This window comes from Apteryx rowi, unplaced genomic scaffold, assembly GCF_003343035.1.
Source record: "Apteryx rowi isolate R43461 unplaced genomic scaffold, aptRow1 scaffold_25, whole genome shotgun sequence".
Classification (NCBI taxonomy): domain Eukaryota; kingdom Metazoa; phylum Chordata; class Aves; order Apterygiformes; family Apterygidae; genus Apteryx; species Apteryx rowi.
The window spans coordinates 579975-606370 of record NW_020448863.1 but is presented as its reverse complement, the minus strand read 5'-3'; the positions used below and the strand labels follow the sequence as shown (position 1 = coordinate 606370).

The 26396-nt window shown below is 38.1% G+C and overlaps 1 protein-coding gene across 1 annotated transcript in view; it reads right to left on the bottom strand.

Moving 5' to 3' along the window:
• Window positions 1–26396, bottom strand: part of PIK3C2G (phosphatidylinositol-4-phosphate 3-kinase catalytic subunit type 2 gamma) — a 211999-nt gene that overhangs the window by 168070 nt on the left and 17533 nt on the right. The window contains exons 4-7 of the mRNA XM_026066913.1: window positions 25582–25693; window positions 18822–18924; window positions 10608–10678; window positions 3907–3970 (exon numbers count right to left, since the gene is read on the bottom strand). Coding sequence (XP_025922698.1) covers window positions 3907–3970; window positions 10608–10678; window positions 18822–18924; window positions 25582–25693 — 350 coding nt within the window. The remainder of the gene's footprint in view (window positions 1–3906; window positions 3971–10607; window positions 10679–18821; window positions 18925–25581; window positions 25694–26396) is intronic.

The following is a 26396-nucleotide window of genomic DNA, read 5'->3' as shown; positions in this document are numbered from 1 at the left end:
ATTGAGTACCAGCTTTTCTTCAAAAAAAAATATATTTTTTTTCAAAATACTAAATCATATTGGTAATAAACCTGGATTTTTAAATATCACTATATAAAAAAAAAATCCCTAGATGAATCATCTCAGGTACATATTGGTCAATTCAAGAACAAAATTTGTGTCCCAAAGGAAGGGAAGTGCCATCACCCTAAATATCAAATATCCTATATTTAGGAAAATAAATAGATAAAAAAACTTTCCTGATTTTCCTGTGCATTTATATGGCTTTCTTAAAGCTTAAAATAGATTTCCTGTACAAGCAGAAGCTCCTCTATTACATATTCTCCATGTTCCTGTACTGATAAACTTTCCTTTTAGTCAGCTACAGCATGTCTATGTATCGATAAAACCATTTCTGTAACTCATCCATTTCCATGTCTGAAAAAGAAAAAATGCACCAAGATGAACTTTCTTTTTTCAAGCTTAAGGTCTATAGCCAAACTGTACTGAGAAGGTTAATACCTGTCACTAAAAAAAGTAAATACAAAAATTTGTTGAGTTTACTGGTACCACGTTTAACTGCCTTGAGTAAAACTAAAGCAGGTATAAATTAGATAAAATATTCTAAAATATCAGAATTCTTTTAAATATAAGTTGATTTTTGTATATATAATTAAAAACAGCAAAACTTTTTCATATTACCGGTATTGGAGAGAAAGAAAAAGGTTTGAGAACCTTGGACCTTTCTTCAGTCTGAACCTGACTCAACCTTCTGGCAAATTACAAGCAGTGCATTTTCCTCTCTCATATTTCTTCCCTACCACTTGGATTTTTAAACTGAACTCTAGCAGAATTTCCTCTCCACGCACATATACATTGCCAATAGAAGCAGGAACTTCTAAAAATGGGATGGCTTTGTTACCACCTATAATAATGACAAAACCAGATAATTATATAGGCTGGTTTACTGTGCAGTTGTGAAGAATACAACTGCACAGTCCAGCCCATATAAAAATGTATATGTGTATATACACATACACACATTTTTGTAATGAAAAATTTAAATAAAAATATTAATTATTTTTAATTTTAATTCAATATTTTTCTTCTTCCTATGTACATATGGATTATTAGCACAAGGGATTTTAGGTCTATAAAATGACACGCACAGGGAGAGCTACTTCTGAGTAGTACGCTAGCATTAGAGACATACAAGGGTAATCCTTGAATAGGGCAGTAGCCGTACTGCTGGATGGAAAGATTTCCTAAAAATCCAAACCAAATATAGTCAAAATGTGTATTTTTTTTCCCTCTACATATTTAAATATCAGCAGAACTTTTGAAGGATATTTTGGTGTTTAAACTATTTTTATGATAAAAATAGTRCTTCATTCTAGAACTTCTATGCTCCATTCTTACACTACAAAAATTAAGAAGTTTTCTTCTACACTGCACAAATTAAAAAGTTTTTTTAAATGGTACATTTTGAGTAGATTAAAAATGAAGTGCATGTTGAATAATTATCAGAGCAATCAGAATGGCTAGTTGTCTGACGGCACATGCTCTCTAAGAAAACTCTAAACGTTTCAACCCCAACAGCATCAATCCCTCCCCTTGTGCCAAATATTGCAAATGTTTTTTTCTTTATTTGCCTTTTCATTTTGCAAAGGTATTATCCATCACAAAATGAGCTTGCCACTTATTGGTCATCTCAAGACCTGTCAGAATAAAACTGTTTGCTAAAGGAATGTCCAGCTGAGCACAGAATTTAAGCAGGTGTATGTGTACTTAAGTTAGTTTACGTGGGTAACTCCCACTGGCCTGAAGTTCCACGTGTGCTGAGGGTGGATTGTGGTGGATGGGAAGAAGGGTCCCAACTCTCCCACTGCTGTGAGTGCTGGTTTTGAAAATCAACACTAGTCCTATCTAACCTTGGGATGGGGGGAAGTTACAGAGATCCCAATTTAAAACCTTCTTAAATGGATCTAATCAGACTTTATGGAAAACAAACAAACAATTTAGGATTCAGAGAATGACTCAAGCGTTCTCATTTTCTTGTTTGCTTCCTTTACTATAAATTCATGATTATAACTTATTACATTACAGTGCCATAATTTTTCAAGCCATTTATTAAAGAAAACCAGTATCACTAGTTCTAATTATAGGCTGGAAAAAACTCCATACATTATGATACTTCTGAATGAAAACATCTGCATGGTTATTTAACCCGTGTCATTAACTTGCAACCCTCCTCTTTTAATCAATTCACATGAACTTTCTTCAGTGTCCCTGTGCAGACAAGACCTTGTTAAAAAAAWATATATATATTATTAACTACGGAGAAATTTAGCTCTAGAGTAAAACACACATTTGTTGCATGGCATGAATATTTCAGAAGTGTCCTGTCTTCACTTTATAAATAAGTTAACAATCTCAAGTAATTGCCTACTCAAGATAAAAATCTTTAGCAAAAAACGAATTTAAGAGAGCTCCATTATAGGTCTGAGGAATATCTACCTAGTGTGGACTGCAAAGGGGGGATTGTAATGCCTGATTAATTTTGAGATTACAGCTCCCTTTGAATTTGGAATCTTTTTACTTTAGGCTCCAACATTTCAAGTGAATGTGAGTAACTAAACTCATGGGTCTTCTTCAGTAAGGCAGTATATATATACTTCTGAGTTTGGAGACCTCAATTTTCCCAATGGCCTCCATCACATTTTACCCACTAATTAGTCCCCTTTGAGAGGTTGCTCACAGAAGCAAATTTCGGTGAATGCCTACACAGCATTAAAACCAGAGCTGTGCTTTAGAATCAGGCACAAGTCAACAGATTTTAAATTTGTGTGCATTCTACAAAAGAAGTGTCAAAGATTTACACAAAAACGTAGACTGTTTTTATCTAAATATAGTTATTTACACATATATATATTTATGTACACATTTGTGTACATTTGTACGTATATGTGTTTGCATGTGTAAATATACATATGCACATATATGTACATATGTGTATACACACACGCACATATATGCACACCTCTATGTAAACATATACATGTGTGTGTATACGCTTTCTGGTTATTCAAAATAGAAATATCAAGAATATCCAGAAAGACTGAAATCTGGACTTCAGTACAGGTGAAGGATTTCTGAAACAAAATACTAATTTTATTTATTTCAAAAAAATCTCTACTTTAGCATAATCAGTTAAAACACTCAGGAATAGATGCACTGGAATATCTCCATGCCACTTCATTGGCATTTTTTGGTTTTTCTAATCAAAAAATTCTCTGTTTTCTTGCCAGTTCCAAATCTTAGCAAGTCAGTTAGTATCACAACCTGAAACTCAAATCAAATAACCACTTGGCTTCTTCCAAGTCAAATATGTATTTGAGTATATCCTTGAGAATATCCTTTGAGTTTGAATTCTGCCTAAAGCATTAGTTAGCAGAGAGGATTTCCTAAGATTTCCTTAAAGCATGGAGCAGTCCCAAATATTTTAAAAGAAAGCCTTTATGAGTTTTGCAGCCTAAACCTAACCCTGCAAATAATCTCAGGCTTGAACATATATCCTAAATAGTTAAACGCTTGTGGGTTTGCAAAATCAGGAACAATTTTTGCCAATACATATAGCATACTTTACCTCTGCTAGTTCCAACCATTATACTGTCAAACAAAACTATCCTGTTTTTCTTTGCAGGTTCCTTGACACTATGAAACAGTCACCTTGGACATTTTAAATTGGTAGCCCCTTTTTCTTAATCTCAAGTCAAATTCTGTTAAAAGAATTCATACCCTTTCCAAGTCAGGTTAAGCAGCTTTAATTAAAAGTCCTCCTTAATTGCATTTGAGACAGATTAATAATTAGATACCTTTCACATGGAAGTTAATGCTTTTCTGGTATAACAGACTGAGAAAAAATACCTCATTTTGCAACAGATACTCCACTTGACCTCTATATTTCATAATAATTGAGACAAGGTTCTGTCTGGAAATTGGAAAAAAGAAAACAACATCAAATTAATAGCAAATGGATAAAGACAACAGGTATTTTTTCACATTGCATAAATCAGAAATAATTTGACTGACAGTGATTTTATGTTGGTATAAAATAAAGAAAACTGCTTATGTAGACCTCGTGTAACATTTGGCCTGCTTCTCCATGGTTCCTTGGTAGTCATTTGCTGCATAAAGTATGTATGTAAAATTCTTCTTCTTTGACCTGGAGGATACATGTTTCACAGGTGAAAGAACTCCGGTAAGTGGCTTACTAATGTGCCTATTTAGCTTCAAATCCTCTTTCTTTCACTCTTCAAGGCTAAGCATGTGCTTAAATATTACCTTGAAGAAGGATGGATTTAACTGCATGCTACAAAGCCTTCTTTCCCAAATCACTTCACAGACTGTAAAGCTGCAGAGAATCAGGCAACACATCTGCAAAACATCTGGAAAATCTCTACAGTTCAAAAGCCCCTATTAAGTCACAAGTATGAAAATGTGCATTAATAAAAGGGGCACCATTGCCAGTGGAAATCATTAAACTTTATTTACATACATTTCTGATGTTTACATTTTCATACTATTTCAGTGGCTGCCTTTACGTACTATTACATAAGCTACGGATTTGTTTTTCTTTGTCATTCAATCCAGTCGTGAAAACTGGTTTAACTGATACTACTCCTGTATGTAGACCTCTGCCACGCTTTAGTGCCATGCTACCTTGAAGCTACAAAAATTACCATAAAGTTTATACAAGCAGACTGTTATGCCTCCACAAAGCTTCACTAAATTCAGTAGGGTTATGAACGGGAATACAAAGCTTTCTATGTTGAACTGCAGGACTGAAGCTTCTGCTGTAAATCTCATCCTTTTAGAACCAAAGGCTCCAACGGATAACCGGAATCAGAGTTTTACTTTTTAAAGAACAATTTTGTCTCTTTCTGGTTTTAATCCTACCATGTTCTATGCACAGTGAAATTCTAGTTAGTATTTACCCGTGGGCTGGAAAAAAAGGAAAAAGGTGCCTACGAGGCCTGCCCTGGCTATGGTACACCTTTGTTTTCCTTTGACAGCCTCCTCTAGGGTTGAATATTCAGCTGAGGATAGGGAAACCTTAATTCCCACTTCCACACAAAGCCTAACTTATTCACTGGTAAGACGGCCATCTTATTGCCCTGGTAGTACTTTGTGGTAGATGTCAGGGAGTATGTGTGCTTGTATGGAAAATGGGAAGTTTCAATCTACACTCCTTCCTCGGTGTTTTTTATTTGTTTTACTCTACCACTTTTTCCTTGATTATTTTTCTCCTAGATTTCCCACTTTGCATTGGTGTTTTCTCTCTTCAGAGGGCTTAGAAGGAATTTTCCCCCATTGCAGACTGGTAGCTGAAGATCACACAGATATTTGTTTACTTCAGAGCAAATGCAGTATTTGTATAGGAATTTTTTTTGCCATCCGTACATATGCTTCTTAAGCCAGGATAACTGAGCTGATTAGAGTTGCAGCCATGGTCCAGGGTACAGGTTGTATAGCACATGGTTAGATTATCATGTATTATATGTCAAGAAGAGGAAATAAACTCACTCCACTGAAATTCATCATAGAGAAATTTCAAGTGTCAATACCAGAGTACATTTCCCCATAGATGCCCGATATTCACCTCCTCCTACAGATGGCTTTGCCTTTACAGTTTTTTATTTGCAACCTTGCACTAGCCTTATCTAGCCAGGCAGTTTGTGTGATGAGAAGCTGTCTGGCAATTCCTTCTGCAATCCTGTTATGTCATAGCTAGTACAAGTTGTTGCTTTGCTTTGAGCAACTCTCCAGGCATAATGTCTTTTTCATAGCACTGCCAAATTCAAAAGTAGTTCTAAATGTAAGAGCTTGCCCCATTGCCTTGATGAACACATGTAAGCATGTTCATCAGCATGCTTGGTCTAAATGCAGGTTTCAGAATAATTTCATAGGTTATAACACTAATTCAAAAAATTAGCATATTCTCCATCATTTTATTCCACCCTAGAGAATTTTGTGTATAAGGCAGCCATAATTTTACATAACAAATATGAAAAACACCCCAACAACTTGTAACAATGATCAGAATATCTCTGTCAATGCTTTCCTGAGTCTTTGGCTGCTAGATAACTAATAATACCCATATATTATACACAAACACCACGTACTTGCACATCTCTGATACGTGTGTATAAATATGGCAATGCTAAATAATCAATGAACATTCAATGTTTCTTTAATGGTCCTGAAGAAATCCCTTGGATCTTTTAGCACGGCAATATAGTAAAACAGTTTTGAAAAGAAAAGCATCAACAACTTAGGAGAATCGGTCTTGGCTCCTGACTGGTCTATATGGGAGAAAGTAGATAGTCACATACAGCGAACACTTACAGCACTTATTTTTTAATTTCCTGGCAGCAGCACCCCCTGTGGAACATTGCCAGGTTTCCTTTCCAAAGGGCCATTTATCACCAGGCTGCCTAAACAAGCTCTGCCGAACTGCAAGTGTCAGATTAGCCACCGTGTCATATTTATTGGCACCTTGATGTCAGAGATTATGGGCCAAATTCAGCCCTGGACAATGAGTACAGTTCTGCTGACATACTTGTTGATTTACATTGGGTTTGATTTTCAAGCTATGAATATCAGTGAGAGAAGCAATGTAGGTGCTGCTGGTTTCATTTGTTACACACTTGCCTGCAACAGCAGATATAAACAGAGATCACAGAATCACAGAATCACAGAATCACTGAGGTTGGAAGGGACCTCTGGAGATCATCTAGTCCAACCCCCCTGCTCAAGCAGGGTCACCTAGAGCACATTGCACAGGATCGCATCCAGGCGCGTTTTGAATATCTCCAGAGAAGGAGACTCCACAACCTCTCGGGGCAACCTGTTCCAGTGCTCTGTCACCCTCACAGTGAAAAAGTATTTCCTCATGTTCAGATGGAATTGTCTATGTTTCAGTTTGTGCCCGTTGCCTCTCATCCTGTCACTGGGCACCACTGAAAAGAGTCTGGTCCCATCCTCTTGACACCCTCCCTTCAGATACTTGTACACATTGATAAGATCTCCTCTCAGCCTTCTCTTCTCCAGGCTAAACAGGTCCAGCTTTCTCAGTCTTTCCTCATAAGAGAGATGCTCCAGTCCCCTAATCATCTTTGTAGCCCTTCGCTGGACTTGCTCCAGTAGTGCCACATCCCTCTTGTACTGGGGAGCCCAGAACTGGACGCAGTACTCCAGATGTGGCCTCACCAGGGCTGAGTAGAGGGGGAGAATCACCTCCCTCGACCTGCTGGCAACACTCTTCCCGATGCACCCCAGGAGACCATTGGCCTTCTTGGCCACAAGGGCACATTGCTGCCTCATGCTTAACTTGGTGTCCACCAGCACTCCCAGGTCCTTCTCCGCAGAGCTGCTTTCCAGCAGGTCAACCCCCAACCTGCACTGGTGCATAGGGTTATTCCTCCCCAGGTGCAGGACCCTGCACTTGCCTTTGTTGAACTTCATGAGGTTCCTCTCTGCCCACCTCTCCAGCCTGTCCAGGTCTCTCTGAATGATCTAGATATATACAGAGATCAGGTTCCAGTTCATTCTTTTTACTTCATTCCAAGCCAGCCAAAACAATCCTTTTCCCTTCCCTACTGGATCTAAGCAGATGGTGAGACCATCTCAATCAGTATGTTCTATAAGACACAGATGTTTGTATGCTACAATCAGAAATGTAACTGCAGTACATATAGACAACCCTGAGCATTATTTAACTTAGCTGACCTAGATACTCATAGCTCTGAAGACACAACAATATGGGAAGGTAATCTGCCAGCCTTCCTATGCGCCAAGCAGATTTGTACAGCCTGTGTTGAGCCCATTCCACTGCCTGTCCATGGCTATTACAGCCCTACCTAGATATAAAAACAAATTGCGCTGCAAACGTACCTCCCAGTACAGAATAGGCACAAAGATGTGGCATGTTACGTCACACACAGCTGTTATGACAAAGTGTGGTATTACTGACTGACCTACCCACAGAAAAAACACTATGGCTGCTGCTTACAGGAATAAGGGCTTTTCTTCACTGTAGAGCTCACCTGATTATAACTTTGGTGATGCTTCAAATTCAAGTCCTCTCTCAACATAAGTGTGCCAATGCTTTCGACTCAAACTAGTTGACTCAATGGGGAAAAACAGTACGTGAACGCTGCTAAAGAAATTTGTTCCAGGGAGTGATTTTTGACTGCTACGTTAAGGAGAGCAGAAAGGCTTATGTTTACAATACCTGCGGCTAGCCGTAGTCAGAGAGAAGCAGTCATGTGCACACTGCATCACACCCAGTGAGAGTCTACTCCCGGCCCCCTACAGGTCTACAGTGCTACTAGGACATGCAGGTCTTTCTTTATTCTTCAAAAGATGTTTCAGTTCAAAATGCCCAACATAACATGAAGAGTTTCTGTGTCATGACATGGAATGTATGCAATGCATGCCCTAGAGTGAGTCTTGAGCACATGCAGAGATGTTGAGGGTACAAGACCAGCTGCAAGGACGCTAAGACTCTGCCCAGGCAGGGAGCCCCGCGAGGCGCAGTCCCATGGACACGGCCTACAGAAAGCAGCCCCTGCAGTGAGCTACCCCCAGGCCCACACCCACATGCAATCTGTTCCGTGATTGCCTTGCTACTTTTTGAACCTATGAAAACTTTAATCATGATGTGCCATGGCAAGAATCTCCAATGCTTAATTAGGTCTCCTATAAAGAAGTGCCTCCTCTTGCCTGTTTTGAATCTAGTACTTTCACTTGATGCTCCCTTATTTCTGCATTGTAAAATACAGTAAATAATCCTTTTCTATGCATGTTCTCTGTGCTCCTCATAGCTTCATAGACTTCTTTCTAGGAAATACCCACCTTCTACTAGCTCTTGATCAAAATGAAGAATCTTAGGTTACTTATCTGTTTTTCATATGGAAGGCATTTCATACCTCTGATCATCCTTGCTCCCCTTCTTTTCACTTTTTCAAATTGTATTATATTCTATTTGAAATGGGAGAACCAGAACTGCACACAGTATTCAAGATACATACACATCATACATTTATACTGTGGCATAACATAGTTTTTTTGTTTTTTCATTCCTTTTGTAATAATCCCAACCATTTCTTTCATTTTTCTGGCAGCCACTGTGCACCAAGCTGACATTCAAAACTATTTATTATAAACCCAAGAACTCATTTCTGATGGCCAAAGTCAACACAACAGAATGTGATTACATATGTAATGTTAAGACTGTTTCCTCCCATCTACATTTATCTTCACAGAATTTCATCTGCCATTTTATCACATAGTCAACACAGTAAAGTCCCTCTACAATTAATCACTGGTAGCTCTTGTTCTTACTACTCTGCATATTATAGTCAGCAAACTTTGCTACTTAACTATTAACCTTTTTTTCCCCCCAACTAATTTAGGAATGAATTTGAGAGCACAGGGCCCGAGTACAGGTATTTCTGTGCCCCCACTGATGGAAACTTTTCTCCCACCCATCAACAATCCATGGGACAAGCAGGAAAAAGTGAACAAACACAGTTCATACCTTTACTTTTTCAGCAGTTAGTAAGAGACATTTACTGTACTTGTAGGTGAAGAAAGAAATTACTTATTATCTATGCTGTTAGTTATTCATTGCCCTACACTATCAGAGAAAAATCTTGACACGTACTTGATTTGAAACTCAACAACTTTTATCACGTATTCCCTTGGAAGACTCTCTTTATAATGGAAAAGGCCACACACTTTATATCACAAGAAATAAAAGAGTGAATGAGCAGTGCATGCATAGACTGTATGATTGGTTTGATCCCTTTGTAGTAAGGAACAGAATGAAAATTTGGGCCATGCTCCTAGGAAACCAGATGGGTCCTCAGTAAACATCAGATAGTCAACAAGTTCCTACCTCTCTGTTTTCCCCCATCTGGTAAATGACAGGTGCAGCATTTACCTTCCTTGGCAAAGTACTTTATGACACATTGGTGAAAAACATTAAAAAAGAGTTAACAGCTTCCTTGTCTTGGCAGAAATGGAAATGAAATGGAACATAATGAGAGCTGAATGAGGAATCTCATTTAAGTGCTTGTCCATGGTAGGTTAACTTTAAAGTCAGAGATATCAAGTTAAAAATTTGTCACAACTAGCTTCAATAATAGTAATAATAAAAAATCACTGAACTGTGAAACCCCAGGCATAATGAAGAGTAAACCCACTATTTTTATAGTATGTACTCTTAAAATTCTCTCCTTAAGAGTGACATGCACTTGAAAATCATGACTCCTTCAATCCCAGAAAACTTTGTGAAACTTGAGAACTCTAATGAAACCTTCAAAGAATAAAAGTGAGAGAATGGGGGAAAAATTACACAGGTCTATAAATGGCCATTAATTTTTGCCAAGCAATCAGTAAGGTCTGAAAGCAAAAAAAACCCTTTTAAACATCTAACTGATTTTCTTTCTCTGTGGTATCATCCCTGTCTCCAGTAGGTCTTGGGATTCTGTCCTGTAGGGCCAGGATTCTCATTCCAAATACAAACCAACACAGCTACTGCAAAATACTCATGTTCTTACCGAGTCAGTCTCCAAGCGCAAGTATATTCCAATAGCTGATTCACACCGAACTGTCTTTGGTCATCCTCATGCTATGAAAGAGAAACATATAATGAGATACTGTACTCTGATGTGAAGAATGTACGTGACAGATTTGCTTGGCATTTTCCAAAGTCAACATGTTCTTTTAGCAACTCTTTCCTTTCAAAGTGTTGGTCTGAGATTTTATTTGGTGACTCTCTCATATCATACTGGCTTGTATTATACAGGTGGCCACATAAGATTATCACAGTAATTCCTTCCACTACATAAAACTGAAGTTTATTATGCATTAAGATTATAGTTAGGCCTCAGTAAGCCCTGCCTCTGCTTTCTTGTTACAGACGGCAGTAGACCCTCTGCAATAGCAGTGTACACAGGACATGAAGCAGAAATCACTCTGTATCCACAACCTCTCTGCTGCTTCGTTTCCTAAGAGAATAGAACAAAGAACATCTGTACCATCCTTTGCAACCTCTTTGAAGGGACTTATCTCTCCCCATTTGGTCTCAATTGACATGTTCTGCAGATCAGATCTATTCACCTTCAGATGCAGTCTTTTCTCCAGCCCCGTGGATTTATTGCCTCTGATGCCTTAACTCCTTCTACCTCACTGAGGTAGCTCAGCCCATGTCAGCCCCTTCTTGCCAGTTTGTAGGCACCAGCACGTCCTGAAAAATCTGTGCCATCTCCAATTCACAGTCAAGTCCTGATCCCTATAGCCCATGGGGAAAAGTTACTGAGGAGCCTATGACAAGCATGACCCCAAACACACTGGGCTTTGATTACTAAGGGAATGATAGTTATGAATAGGTATCACCCTGGGGGAGAAGGGAGAGAAAAGAATCAAATAAGAAAATGGAAACAGGAGAGTAGCACACCACATAGGCATTTAGCGGTGAAGAGCCTCTGTTTCCATAGTGGTTGAGACAAATGCCAGRCAATACGTTTTTTCTCAGTATTTCTAGAAATGCCACTGATGGCTGGGATGGACATAGGTTAGGCAACTGGGCTACAATCAGTTTATCTGTATGTGTACTGAACTAAAATATGTTTGCTGAAGCAGAGGACAGAAATTATATTTGGCCAAGAATCCTGAAAAATCTGGAAAATGACTCCATTTTAGGCTGGATTAAATTAATGAAACTTCTATGTTTTTTGTGAAGGGAAGAAAATGGTTTTACCTTAAGCAAAGCATTTCAGTAAAAAAGAGAAAAATCTCTTCTGTTAATTTTTACTGTTTTAACTTTCACACAATAAACAGAATTTTAAAAAAACAAAACAGCATAATCCAGCAGTGATAAAATATGTTTCAAAATTACGATTTTTTTCTCTTAGACAGAATTCAGAACTAAAACTATATTTTCCAAAGGAAAAAAACAGTATTTTACCTGCTGTGCCAAAAAAAGCCTTCTCCTCTTATTTTGAATGTTGTATATTCAAATATTGAAAGCTTGTTCAGAGTACTGTGACCACACCAGCAGTTTTCTCTAGGTAATTGAAGTGCAGTAGTGGTCTGAAGCAAACATTCCTGAGCAATTTGTGTTTCTGATATTGTTGGATTCAGGTTAAATATGTTAATTCACAGGTGAATTAGTTCAAGCAGATTCTATTTTAGATTGCTATGTAGAGATTTTGCAATAGGAGCAGGATCTTTTTGAACTAGGCACCTTGCAGATATGCTGTAAAGAATTTCCATCTAAAGAGTTACTATCTGTTTAGTAGCAGTAAGCATAGTAGCAGTAAGTGACAGATGAATTAGAGAAGTGGAGTGGAAGAGGGTGAAGGCAAGAAGGAAGTTCTCATGCATTAAATCTTGAACGCATGCATCTTAAAGCTAACCTCTAAGCTTCACTTTGCCTTGGCATTCAAACTTATAGGGACACCTCTGCTCCTTATCTCAGCACATCAAAGAAAGAGAGTTAAATGTTATCATAGAGCAGTAGACAGTGTGAGTATTTGGGGGACAGGATGCATTTGGGAGTAGATATTTTTTTCTCAGCTGACTTCAGAATATGTCTCTGAACCCCACAGAGCTGCTGCTACAAATATGATTACAAGACATGCAGGAATAGCTTATGGATGCCAATTTCTTGAGAGCAGCACTAATTGTGCTCCCAGGGCTCTGACCTAATAAATGCAGTTTTCTCTCTCAGCTCAAGGCTCAAAATTGTCTTCTGCCCACATCACAATCCACCACTTTTTGAAAGAGTTTAATTTAACTTTCTCCATTTCTCTTAGTTTGGTTGATGCCACTTTCTGGTTTAGCCACCTTCTCTAGGGTGGTGTGAAGTTGTGCACTAGTACCCATCTTTCCCTTTGCAGTTCACATTGCTGAGACCCCCTTTACTCCCAGTTCTGAAGTTTCTGATTTCTCCCTTTCTATTTTTTTCTGTAGTGCTATCGTAATCAGAAGTGTGCATTCCAGAAAGGAAATAGCACCGGATATTTCATAGTTGCATTCTATAATATCATGATTTGGATTTGCTACTTCTAGACAGAGCAACAGTCCATCACGTGCACCTTTACTCCCAGAAGATATCCCGTACTTTTTTTAAAAAAGTCACATTACCCTACAGATGAGCAGTGTAGATGCTCTGCAACCCTACTCTGCATTTTTATAAAGACCTTGGAAACAATGCAAAACTGACTGAAGGAGGGAGTGCTAGAGCTTAGAGATAAAATTACAGATATATGTGATTGATAGGAATCCAGAAGCTTCAGGGGATCTGATGGAGCATGGCAAAAGGTGGGTGTATGTGAATCATTTAGCACATAAATACATATGGTAGATGATTATATAGAAGGGCTGCCAAAGATATTGATATGCTTCTGTGACACTGGTTAACCACATCCTTAGCAGAGATTTCTACCAAGTAACATATCTGAAACTTCAAAATTCTAAAGCATTTACAGATCACAATGCAAAATCTCCCAAGGAAGGACAGAAAACTCACAAAAATAAATGGTAGCTGCACATGTATATAACTGCTTGAGATGGATGAAGAAAGCTTTTTTACATGTTAAAAGTCTTAAAGCCTCTGCCTATCTTTTTAAGAACACACTATTTTCCCATCTTTTTCCACTATGTGAATTCAGAGGGAGGGAAATTTATTTTTCATAAACTGTCTATAAATGTGTTTTTCAAGTATCCTGTAAAACCAATCAAGCTGCAAGTTTCAGAAAACAAAAACAAAAACCAAACCAAAAACAAATAGCGTTTATGACCTCAATCTAGACTACCTCAAATCCTTGAATTCAGTGTGGCTGAAGTGGGTCTCAGAACATCCAAAGAGATGCCCAGATGCCTACAGAGCTGGGTGCACAGCGAGAGGAAACACTGCAGTTGTCAGAGCACCATCACCTGTGTCTCTTCCATTAAGGCTTCCTCTGAGCCTGACACACTTGCTCACGCTCCTGCCTGCAAGCAGGACTCTTCCTTTCCAATACGAGTGCCCTGTCACAAGTATTCCCTGGAGCTGGATGAAAACTTCGGGTCTGTGACTTACACCAGTTCTTGAGCTGTTAATGTTCTTTGCTATTATTAGTAACCTGAAGTAACTTCATGGCCTGAAGCTTTCACAGCATGTCAGTTATCATAAAGAGGTGATCAATAATTCAGTTGAACATATCTTAAGACATCACCATTCCTGGTTAAGCCCTATTGTAGGTTATTAATTATAGTTTCACAAATTCTTTGAGACAACAAATGTTTTCTAATGGCCTGAACACTGCTAATTTATCTTCCAAGCTTGTTACCTGCCTGAAATACGGCTTCAAAGACTATTTTTGTTTCTTTGTTCGTAATTATTCTACCTGGTAATTGTAACTATTTCTGAAATGTGGAACGTCAAGAGCTGCTCACATTCTGCTCCTGGCCTCCACAGTGCACTGCAGTATATTAAACCTCATTTAGACCTGTCAAACTGCAACAGTGATGAAGCAGGCTTTGAGCATATTAATAGGACATGAAGCATTTTTACAGTAGCGCAGTTTTAAAGGATACTTAAACACAGACAAATGGCTTCCTAGTATCTGAGGTACTTCACTGTCCCTGTGAATAGGACACATACATTTAAATAATGGAAAACCACTTCTTATAATGATGGACCACTGACTTCATTTTTCTCAGTTTGTGATTATGTTTGGATGTTAACGCTTAACTTGATATCTCTGGTAAAATACTGACATCATTAACACTGGTAGATATGAAAGTAAAAATGTTTTTGGATTCTCAGGAAATATCATTTGCTGGCTGCTTTTGTCCAAAAACCCCTTTCTGGAAGCAAGCGATGCTCTCAGGAAGCAGTAAGTGTTCTTTGCTGCCACACCACTATGAAGATTCATGCTTTACTCAGATATTAAGCATGTGAGGACAGCACTGAAGAAATGGGTCTCCGGGATTAGGCAGAGCACTCTCTGGAAATGGTGTCTGGATGAAGGTTTGTACTTTTGTGCTATTCCACCATGCATCTCTTCCTGAACACTACCCAACCTCTAGGAAGGTAACATTTCAGACCCACTACAACTTGTGGAGATTGTGCTTAAGAGTTGCCTCTTAGGGGAAAATACAGAGGAGGATAGATGTGAAGTACAATGTCAAAACAAATCTAGCGTTTATTATTCAGAGTACTGCACAACTGTATCCATAAACTAGATCATCATTTGACAAAAGGACTATTGTATTTTTTCCACATTTACTGTCATTCTCAAGATTTCAATGCCTGGAGAAAAATCTACAAGATGCAGAATTCACTCTCATGTCAGCAGAAGCTCTTTGTTTGGTTAGATGACATAAAACTGAGCTTCGATATGTTTCTATAATATAAAGATAACCTTATGTTCTCTGTACAGGCTTTCTTTGAAGGTTTAGCAGGAATCTAGTGTCTTGAAAATTCAGGTATTAAAAGGCTTTTGTTCAAAAGTGTTATGGCTGATAAATCTCATGTCTCAAAAAATCAAAATCAAATTAAAGGTCACCGACTGGCTCAAGAGCTTGTGATTCCATGAAAAGCCCCAGGACAAATTTCTTGCTTTTAACTCCTCAGTTCAAGACAATTTCCTCTTTTTTGGATACATTGTAACACGGAATACCAGCTTCCCACAGAAGGAAGTAAACAGATATTCACTTTAAAAAGTTTTTCAGCTGTATTCACAAAACAGTTGTGAATATTTAGTTATTGGCCAAAGTTTATAAACTCTGTTCTTTTATTAAACTTAATTAAATAGATTATTTTAGTAATTCTTTACTGAGTGCATGAACTTCACAGAAAAAGTCAGAGGCACAGCAGAGAATTTATTAGGAAATTTGGTGCTGAAAGGCCTGAATATGACTCTTCAGTCCTTTCTGATGACATCTATTAATATTATGGTGTATCAAAGTATCCAGTTGTTGTGGAATTAAAAAAAAAAAAGAAAAGAAATAATTTATGTTCAGAGTTTCCTGCTCTCAAACAAGCTGGCAATTTGGTCCAGAGATTTTAGTTCTCTTAAACTCTGAACCACAAGTAATTAGTTAATAACTGTAAATATCAGATCTGTTGCCCCTCTTGCTTTCTGTGTATATTTCTACCACCTTTCAAGGACAACTGGCTATTAGGCACAATATAATCAGTAATACAGCTGTGACATTTAGGTGCTTAGCAATACTTTGAAGGCATGGTAATACAGGAGCAACAAATCATCATTTGCTATATGCAGTACGGAGAGAGAAATGTATGTATCACAGTATAAATTTTAAATAAATGTCTGCTCTTAGATCAGGATTTCAGTTGAAAAGAACAGGCATGCAGAACTGATAGAGCCTTCTACCTGCTTACACGTGAATAGCTTAGTCGAGGGGATAACTTTTAAGAAATTACCCAAAATCTTAATTCCTAAGCTCTATCACATTACTTAGAAAGGTGAAGTAAGTATTCCTTGGATGCTGCCTCCTCTCTAGGTATTGTGCAGTATAGGATAGTTATGCTATCATGAATAATGGTGATTTGTATATAGCGAGTTATTTTTAACTATGTGTCTCGACTTCAACAATGTTATGTAAGGTAAGCAAGAATGGTTAGGACGACAGTCTCAAGACGGTGTTCGTACAGAGTTTCGCTTCCTTAGCGTACAAATACATTTTTAAGCCTCAGAAGAGAATCCTGTATGTATCATTAGGCTGCAAAACAGATAATTTTGAAGATGTATAGTAAGAGCAGAGCTATATACAGTAGGTAGGTCATTTGCTCTATAGTTTAGTTTTTTTAGTTTGAATGCAGAGTAATTTGTAGAGAATCAATCATTGGCTTGGAAGTTGGAAGAAGAGATTGTTGGGGAGTCGTTTGAGGCTACCTCTTTTCAGTGTATGCATATAAATAATACCTTCAGTGTATGCTGTATGCATATAAATAACTAACAGCACTCTCATCAAACATCTAATTCATGTTAATGATTTCTCAGGGCAGGAAACACTGGAAGCCTGCAACCGTCCAGCAGAAGGGCCAATAGTATATATTATTCCATTTAATAGATAGAGACACTGACCTAGAAAAGGTAAGTAACTTTTCCACAATTACACAGTTACATGTGTTCATATTCATATCTAAACACCTTCACTCTGTTCCTCCCAAGCCCAGTTTTCTTCAGCACCACTGTAAGGAAAAATCAAGTCTTTCAGACTCTTAACACAGGATGTCTTGTCACGGATCTAAGACCAAAAAGGAATATGATAACCGTTTAATCTCATCTCCTGTTTAATGCAGACAATGGAAATCACCCAGTGATTCCTGTTTGGAGCTCAACAACTTGCAGTTCAATGCCAACAAGGTATCATGACAAGACAGAACTAATTCCATAGGTGACTGAACACGAATATTGTTCTTTTTGTGGCTGTGATGATACAATATGGGGATAAGAAAGGACACATGAGATGGATACTTGCTCACCTCCTTCTGAGAGCATATTCAAACATCAGATCATTTTCTCTAGACTGACAGTGAGCAGCTGGCAATTCACTGATCTGAATCATTTTTGAAGATGTGACCTGGTGATGAAAGCTTCCATGTTTCCTAATTTACTTTCTTCTGAACAATACTAGACTAAGTAGAATCAATGGTTTTCAAAAATAAATAATTAAATGAATATTGGCAGTGAAGAGTGCAAATAATTTAAGCCACTACTGCACACAGTAGCATTGATTATTCCACTTTTATCTATAGAATAGCTAATGTGTTCAACAGAAAAAAAATTAAACATATATTTGGCCCCATTATAGTCCTTTTTTAAATGCTCCAAAAACATACTGCACTGAACCTGATGTTTTTCATCATGGCACATAACAGAAATGAAAAGAAAGCCCCTGTTCTATTAGAAATCTGTTATCTGACCTATACATTGACAGACTCAGGCTGACAGTATACGTACTTAAAGCATGTAATTGGAACTATCCGAATAAAGTCAATCACTGCCAGTGAATAATGCCTAGAACACCAAAGCTTCTGCTGTACTGTGAAGTTTGGGTAGGAAGTAATTCAAGGTGGACCACTGGGAATAAAGCTCACACTTAGGAGCATAGATCAGTGTCACTAAAGCTCAGTAATCCTTTCCAAGGCTGCTTAATCTCAAGCAATCTGAATATGAATCTATCAGGACTTAAGGTGTGATAAGACAATGTTTTCTGTAAGGACATATGCCTGTGTACAAACAAGTACACATACTCATGTGTGCATGCCACACACACACATGCATGCACAGAGAGACAAACTGTGATTTCAACTTTTATCAACCTACTCTGATTTTCAGGGATAATGATCAGAATCCAGATGTGATTCATCTTACGCAATACTTTAAAAGATTTTCCCCTTGTTATATTTCAAAACATAGAAAGACCAATCAAAACCAGTAATTCCTTGACAAATTGAAATCGCTAGCATGAATCAAGTCTGATAAAACTGATTTTTTCTAAAAGGATTAGCTTTGTTTTCTTTTCAGTTGAGGGTTCTCTAGAGTGATGCATTAGGTACAAGTACAGAAACAAGGCAGAGCTATTCCCCAGAACATTTCAACTGGAGTTCAGCTCTAATATATGCATGATCAGGAAAGCAAATAACCTCTCTCCAATTATTACTGGAAACTGTTACATAAAAGGATTGGGGGAATTTTACTCCTTCAGGGAGGCCGAAAGAAAGGAAGAGGAAAAAAAAAAAGACAACATACCGTTCGAGCCAAACTTTGCTTCAAATTAGTAGTGATATGCAGCCGAAGCTGAATGCAGGTGGTTGGCTTGCGAAGACTCTCGTGGCTGCCCAAAGTATGATTGCTGCAATTTTGGGAGGAAAACAAATGATTATCTCTGCTTGCCACTTCCTTCATTTTCTCTCTTTTTCTCCTAAAAGCACTGGTAGACTAAATTCTAAATGCAAAGCAGACTGAAAAACATAAAACCAGTGCTTGGCATCTACATCTGTGAAAATTGATGGGGTTTGGTCATGGCTTATTTTCTGGTGAGAGAATTTCAAAATAATCGCTTAGTTGTATCTTCAACTATTACGTTCTGTTACAGAACAACAATGAAACAGAGAAAGAATATTCTAAACAAACTGCACCTGCTCCCAACTCTCTCTTTTGAGACAACTCTTTTATATTCTTCAACCCCAAATCAGTGTGATTAATACAAAGTATCTTGGGTATGAATGCACTACTGTAGAATGACTTGTAATGTTTGTTCCCTAACTTGAAAGTCAAATATTAACTCTATGTTTGAAAACCATATCCTTTGTAACAGGTTGGCCACTATCCTCAGAGAAACCAAAGTTTTGATCCTGTGCGGCTCACAGAGATGGTAAAAAAAGCTGTAAGTCAGTTTTCCACCTTCTCAAATCATACGCCAGCTAAGGCCACACACAGAGCTCTACTCACTCAGCTGGAATTGTTCCTACAAACTATTCTGCTAGCTAAGTATGCTTTTTATTATGTTTAATATTACTTGGAACAAAAATCATTTTAGTGTTTCTCTTCTTATTGTTTCAATCAGGTGAAATAATGTAAAAATAATTTTAGAACTAAGGCAAAGATTTGCCCTTTAAATAAAAAAAATCTTTGGGATTAATTGTTAGGAAAAATGATACTGATTTTTGCAAAGGCAAATTCATCACTGAAGTGAGTTAATATGCATCATCAGTTACAACTCTTGTGCATGTTCAGTTAGATTCATGTTGTTTCTTTCAGGCCTCCAGACACATGCCAAAGGGATGCCAAAAGGGATACTCCGCGTTCATATTGATTTACAGCATGGCAAGTTGTTTCAGAACTCCCTGGGCCATGAAGGAAAGCGGATTATTTTCTGATTTGTCAAGTGTTACAGAAAACTCAGAATTCAGCTATAAACTGTGTTTATTTCTACCTAAAAGTGCTTTTTATGGAATAGCTGGATAAAAGTGGTGGGATTCAGTTTCAAGAAACACTGGCCCTGTGAACAAATGACAGAAAGAGAGACTGAGGGGAGAGACATAACTCATGCGGCAGTAGAGGTCCCCAGCAGAAATTAATGGTTAAATTTAAATAAGTGTGCTATACATAATTGCCACTCAGCACAATTACTGAGGATGCATGTATCTTGTAAGTGTTCTGCGCTTACCCTGTGTTGTAGGTAAGCAGAATATATACTTCTTATTGGAGGTCACAAGAGGTGCAAGTACAGATGTGGTATATTTTTTAACAAAGACACTGAAGGTCTCAGAGGAGAAACCCATTTCCATTTGACACAATAAATACCTAGAGCAAGGTCCTTTGACAGCGCTTCCAGACATTTGCAAAGTTCCTTGATAATAAGGACAGCAAGTACAGATGTAAGAGGGAGTGCAGAAGCCAGAACTGTCACAGTGAAATATCGGTACTGTTGGAAAGTGTGTCACTATTACGCCTCATCCCTTCTCAAATTCCTTTACCAGCAAAAGTCCAAACAACCTATTCCCAGTTCTTGAGGCTATACAAATTTAAAGTTTCTCGTGTTGTTCCTCAGCTCATATCTGTGTTGTGCCTACCGATTGCTTTCCTCTAACTTCTTCCACTCTGGATTTCATCTAATCAAGTCTGCCTCATGACTCTGCAGATGAACTCCTCTGTGACCTTGGTGCTCCTCCAAAACAGCTTCATATCCGTTTTTCACCTTTCCCCCCACCATTATTTCTGCTCTTCCCATTCTGCCCTATCTATCTTCAACCTCAGGACAGGTGTAGTAACAAGAAAATTTTATACACACACACCTGTGAGTCCTGAGTCACTTGTTTTCCAGATTGCTCCAGTATTCTCATTGCCTTTGATGCAATCATTACACCAAGCCACTAGAAAATGCTATGGCAATACCAATTTACACTAGTAGAATGCTCCTCAGTGGTTACAATTTTGTACCACAGATGTGCAAAACTACTTTTTGCCGGTATAATTATTCCACACCATCATGCTTCCAGGCAAAACAAGCTACACCAACAGAAGTTTAATGTTTGGTTATAACTACATTTACACTAGGGGGTTGTGTTAGTGCTGCTGTGTCAGGCAGATACTGTACCTCATCAAATCCTTTATTGACATAGTGATGCTGTCTGAAACACTGTAGTCTAGAGGTACTGGCCCTAGAGATGATTTCACAAATGGGTTTTATTTGCACGAATGCAAACAGAAAAGTTTTGGCAGATACTGTGACACAAGAGACTAGACCAAGTGGATTAATGCCTCAGTAAACTAAGGTGGAAACTTGGCCTAGATGAAAAGGAAACTACAAGAAACAGTGATGTAGCTTTAGTTCCATGGACTTGCCAGGGACTGAAAAACTACCTTTTAGCCATACCCAAGGCTGCAACATGTTACATACCTTGGTTTCTTACAGATCTGCTACTGCGTCTGTACTATTAAGATAAAAGTAATGTAGCCACCTTTAGAGGATAGCATAGTTATCAGTAACTGGATTGCAGTGTGTTGAGCACTGTAGAGAAAACACTAATCAAAATGCATCTCAACACCTTTCCCCTTATTTTTGCTGAAATACTATGGGAGATTACAGTTTGGACCAGAACGCCACAATAAAAGACATAAAGCAAAAGGCAGTCTTTGTCTTTAAGGGACAAGGTAATGACATGGTCAAAGTGATGTGACTCGCTTGTGGTCCCACAATCTCAGTAGCAGGGAAAGAGAAAAGCCCTCAGTCTCTTGACTCCTTCACCACTAGATGATCTTGCTTCCCTACAGCAATTCTCTGATGTACTATAAGCTCCAAATCCCAATGAAGTTCCACCAGATTTATTTTTTTAAAAAAGGGCTCAGCTGAACAGCATCTCTGAATGAGAAGCTTAATCTGCAGCAAGAAGAGAAAATGAAGTTTATTTTTACAAAGAACATACTCATCCAAAAGTTGTTTCTTTCTAATCATCCCAATCTGTATGAATATAACTCTGCCCATTTTATAATTAATGGTTTGAACTTTGCTTAGAGAGAAAACTCATTCTTATTTAGGTCTCAATTCTCAGAGAATAGAATTAGCAAGGCAAAAAATGTCATCAATAAGGTCACAGACGAGCATGTGAGTATAAATGATAAGCATTTAGATCTTTCTATTCCACACTCCTGCTCAGTGTGTTGGCGGAACTGCAAAGCAGTAAGATAACTATGCCAGAGCGCAGATGGAACTAAAAATTTGTATGAAAAGATTCTTCAAGAAATCCCAAGTCTTCAAAAACATGGCATGTTTAGAAATAAAACTTATAAATATCCTTAGATTATATACCTTCACTAGGTCTGCATTGCAGCTACTTCTTGCTAAAAACCACCAGATCAATAAACAAAAGAGAGCCCAATATTCTTTTATATAGTCATATGCTTCATTTTATTAGGCACTTCAGAATGCTGGTGGCTTGTAGCTCTAAGGCAAAAAAGTCTAAATGGAGGATTGATTCATTGCTGTCACATGACCAGAGCTGTTTTTGGCTTGCTGCTGGCAGTGAGAGCTAGGAGTTATTTGACATAAGCAGCTTAACCCCAATATAATTTATCTTTATATAACATCTTTCATAAAAGGCATCATAAAATCACTTTTTAGGGGCATTTATTCTAAAACTAAAGAGAGATGGGAAAGTGCGAAAGCAAGATTTAAAGGTGGATGTAGAAGGCTTGGATAAAGGGATGATAAAGGGAGGATTTTCAGATACAGCCAATGGCCCTCCAAGAACTAAAAGATGGACATAAACACGACAAGTGTAAAGGACTGGAGTGCATACACACAGCTGGGAAGCCCAGAGAAGGAGGGTAGATTCAGTCTATGGATACATACAAAAATCAAAAACTTCCGTGAATAGTGGTAAAAATGAATGACATGGATGGGATTGTACTCCCCTATTCTTTCAAGGGCTGAGTTCTGCTTCCAGATGAACATATAAAAAGGAACTGTAGGAAATCAACCTGGGAAGTGATTAACATACACCTTACAATGAAGAAGGGGCAGTGAAAAGGTGCAAGTGAATCCTGATAATGTTCTATAGATGCTATAAGAAAAATTTGCAAAAAAAGGAAGTACAGGAATAAGAAGAAAGCCTGCAGGTTAAGGCAAAGCCAGAATTTCTGATTAGCAAATAAAATTAAGTTAAAGACTAGAAACGAAGTGAGATTCCACATCAGAATTTCACAGATCACTCTAACAGTTATGGGCTGAACTACAGCCTATTTTCTGGCTTCTGACATTTTAAATTTATATATTTGAAATCTGATATTCCACTTGTGAGTCAGATAGAATATAAGCTCATGGATATCTCCATGGGAAGGGAATAATGAATGATTATATCTTGTAGTGCACACATATGTGTTCCCCATCTCACTTAAACCAAATGGATTCTAGGAATCATCAAGTCTTTCAGGTTTTTCTGCAGAAAACAGGATGAAGTGCTTATTAATATAGTTCAATATAATAGTAAATGAAAGCTTTTGACAGATCTTCACAATCTTGTCTCATCCACTAAACTACTCTGGTCTGAGAATAGTTCATCCTGTCATTGTTTTGGCTTCACTTTATTTATTTCTGGATTACAATAAAGCAGAAGCAACACAGTATTCCCTTTGCTATCTCATAACTTGGGGAACTTCTACTGGAATTCATCACTGAATGAATTACAAATGCTCCGCAAGGGAAGAACTTTCCATGGGTACATAAAACTACAATGCATCTGTTAAACAACATAGTGAGGAAAGCAATCTGCACTACCAGATAGCACAAATATAGGAAAAAGTTTCACCTTGAGGCAACTCCGCAGGCCATGTTAATTTACCCAATGGCTGGTTTGATCCAGACTCTCAAATTTCAAATAAAGGGCTCTGATGAGGAGGAAGAAGAAAGTACACCACAGCATAGAATTACAAGCTGCTGAGGCCAGAACTGCAGCTCAGTGCTTTTTGCACTACAGTGAAGGAGCACAGCAAAAAAGCTGAGTACTTTACTGACCTTGTTTCACTGCTAATGAGACGTGCAAAGATTCTGCAAGTGCAGGAATTTAAACAGTCTGCTATTGATGAGTTCTTCCCAACAGTGAAAATAAAACTGTTTAGAACATACTGTACACTGTACTGAAACACACTGAGCTCACCCTCAATACAATGACTCATTATTTCCATTTTCTTTAGCAATTAGTTTGAAATAAGAAGAGAGACTTGGAAAAAAAACCAAACAGGCTCTCTTGTGTAATCAACAGATCTATGACCTGATTCTCTTCTCAGTGGTTCTAGCATTGTAGCATTCTCACACAGCATTCCAGTATACCAGCTCCTGCTTTATGTAGATTTAAAAAAAGCTCAGAAATCTTAAAGTCTCCATCTTGAATTGCAAAGTATAATTCACTACAAACATCTGAACATTTGACTTGTGTATCTGTGTAAGAGTAGAGATGTCCAAGCTGGCTACAGAACAAAGCCAATTTACATGGTGGGACACCTACCTGCTCTCACGGCTACGTTGCTTTCATTAATCAAGCAAACTTGCTTTGGGCTAGTTCAGATAATCTCTACACCACACTGCTAGTATGGCTGCTTATAAAGATTTCCCCTTCAATTATAGGACGTGTACACTATTTCATCCCTTCTAACACTTTTAATGTTTTTAACAGATGTACTGTGATTCCTGCAGTGTCAGTTTAACATGTTACAACAGAGAACTGCCCACCTTCCGCTGAAAGTTACTGTCCCAGGAGCGCAGCCAACAACAAGGAATCTGGACTTGCAGTTAGTTACTTTGATGCAAAATCTTCTCGCTTTTGATGACAGTTGAATTTAAGCTGCCAGAGGGGCAGAAACACCTAGCTGAGTCCAGCAGTATTTTAAACCATCACAAGAATTTACTTGAATGAATGTGAATCAGAACACTTAACTCCTAACTTCTAGATTACATACATTCAGGAAGACCTGCTTATATGTATAACATGTTTTCTGCAATTTACAGTCAACACCAAGTGCTGGCTTCATCTACTTTACTACTGTTGCAACTGGATACAAAGGAAAATCACCTGCTAGGCAGCTCTTTGTAACACTGTTTCTCATCTCTTTGGTGATTTTCTCCTTTGAAAAGATACATACTCCCTCCTGCTTACAACATTCCAGTGAGATACTGGAAGTATCAGCATCCCTGTTTCATGGATGAGGAAGACAAAAAAGACAAAGGASTGAAACAAATTATTCAAGGCTGGACAAAGCTTATGTAAAGGAGACAGGATTTGAATCCCGCATGCCCTGTCGGAAGATCCAAGCACTAAACTACACCATCATCCCTGTAGAGCATAATACAGGAACAATGTGTTCCGGGAGTGTAAGAAGCTATTCCCTTAGGGTTTGGAACATATTACTCTAACTTTCCCTATGGTTTTGTTTGCATAGTATATAAGCAGAGTGCATTAATGCTTATATGATGTAATACATAATCAGTGCCCTCTTCTAATGAGATACTTACTTTTGTAAGAATTCATCAGACCCGCAAACACTTAGAAAACATTCCTCCTGGACTGGGTATTGATTTGTGCAGTGGAGGATCTCTACAATTAAGTCATGAGTGATACAGCCAGCTGTAAGTAAAGATAGCAAAAAGAAATTTAATAGTAGCTTGCTAGAGAATTCCAGGCTATGCTCTTGAGCAAAGAAAATAAGAATTTCTTTGTAAATGCTAACTACTGCTGCCATCTAGCTCCATCAAGAGGAATTTGAACAAGCCACACCTGATTTTTTTTTTCTTTGCATCAGATGCACTACAAGTCAAAGAATCTATGTCTATTTGGAGGAAACTGGCAGGTTGTGAGGTAGCTGGAACGAAGAGCTGAGCAATTTTTCAAAGCAGAAGGAAGAAGCAAGTGGATATTTTTTCAAATCTGTAAATTCTAAGTTGTTTTTGTGATTAATATCTCAGTACATTTCCCATGTGTGAACACGACCTGATGCAAAAATAGACTCTGTTGCTGCACAAGACACACGGAGGCTTCAGAATGTTACTTGCCGTTGTTATCTGCTTTACACCTTTCATTAGCCATAACCAACAAGTAAATGATGGCTATGTGCTTTTTAGGAAAGACAGGCCAGGAAAGCGAGGTGGTGGAGTTGCTCTTTATGTGAGAGAGCAACTGGAATGTATTGAGCTGTGCCTAGGGGTGGCTGAAGAGCGAGTCGAGAGCTTATGGGGAAGGATTAAAGGGCAGGCTAGCATGGGTGACACTGTTGTGGGTGTTTACTACAGGCCACCTGATCAGGAAGAGGAAGTCGATGAGGCCTTCTACA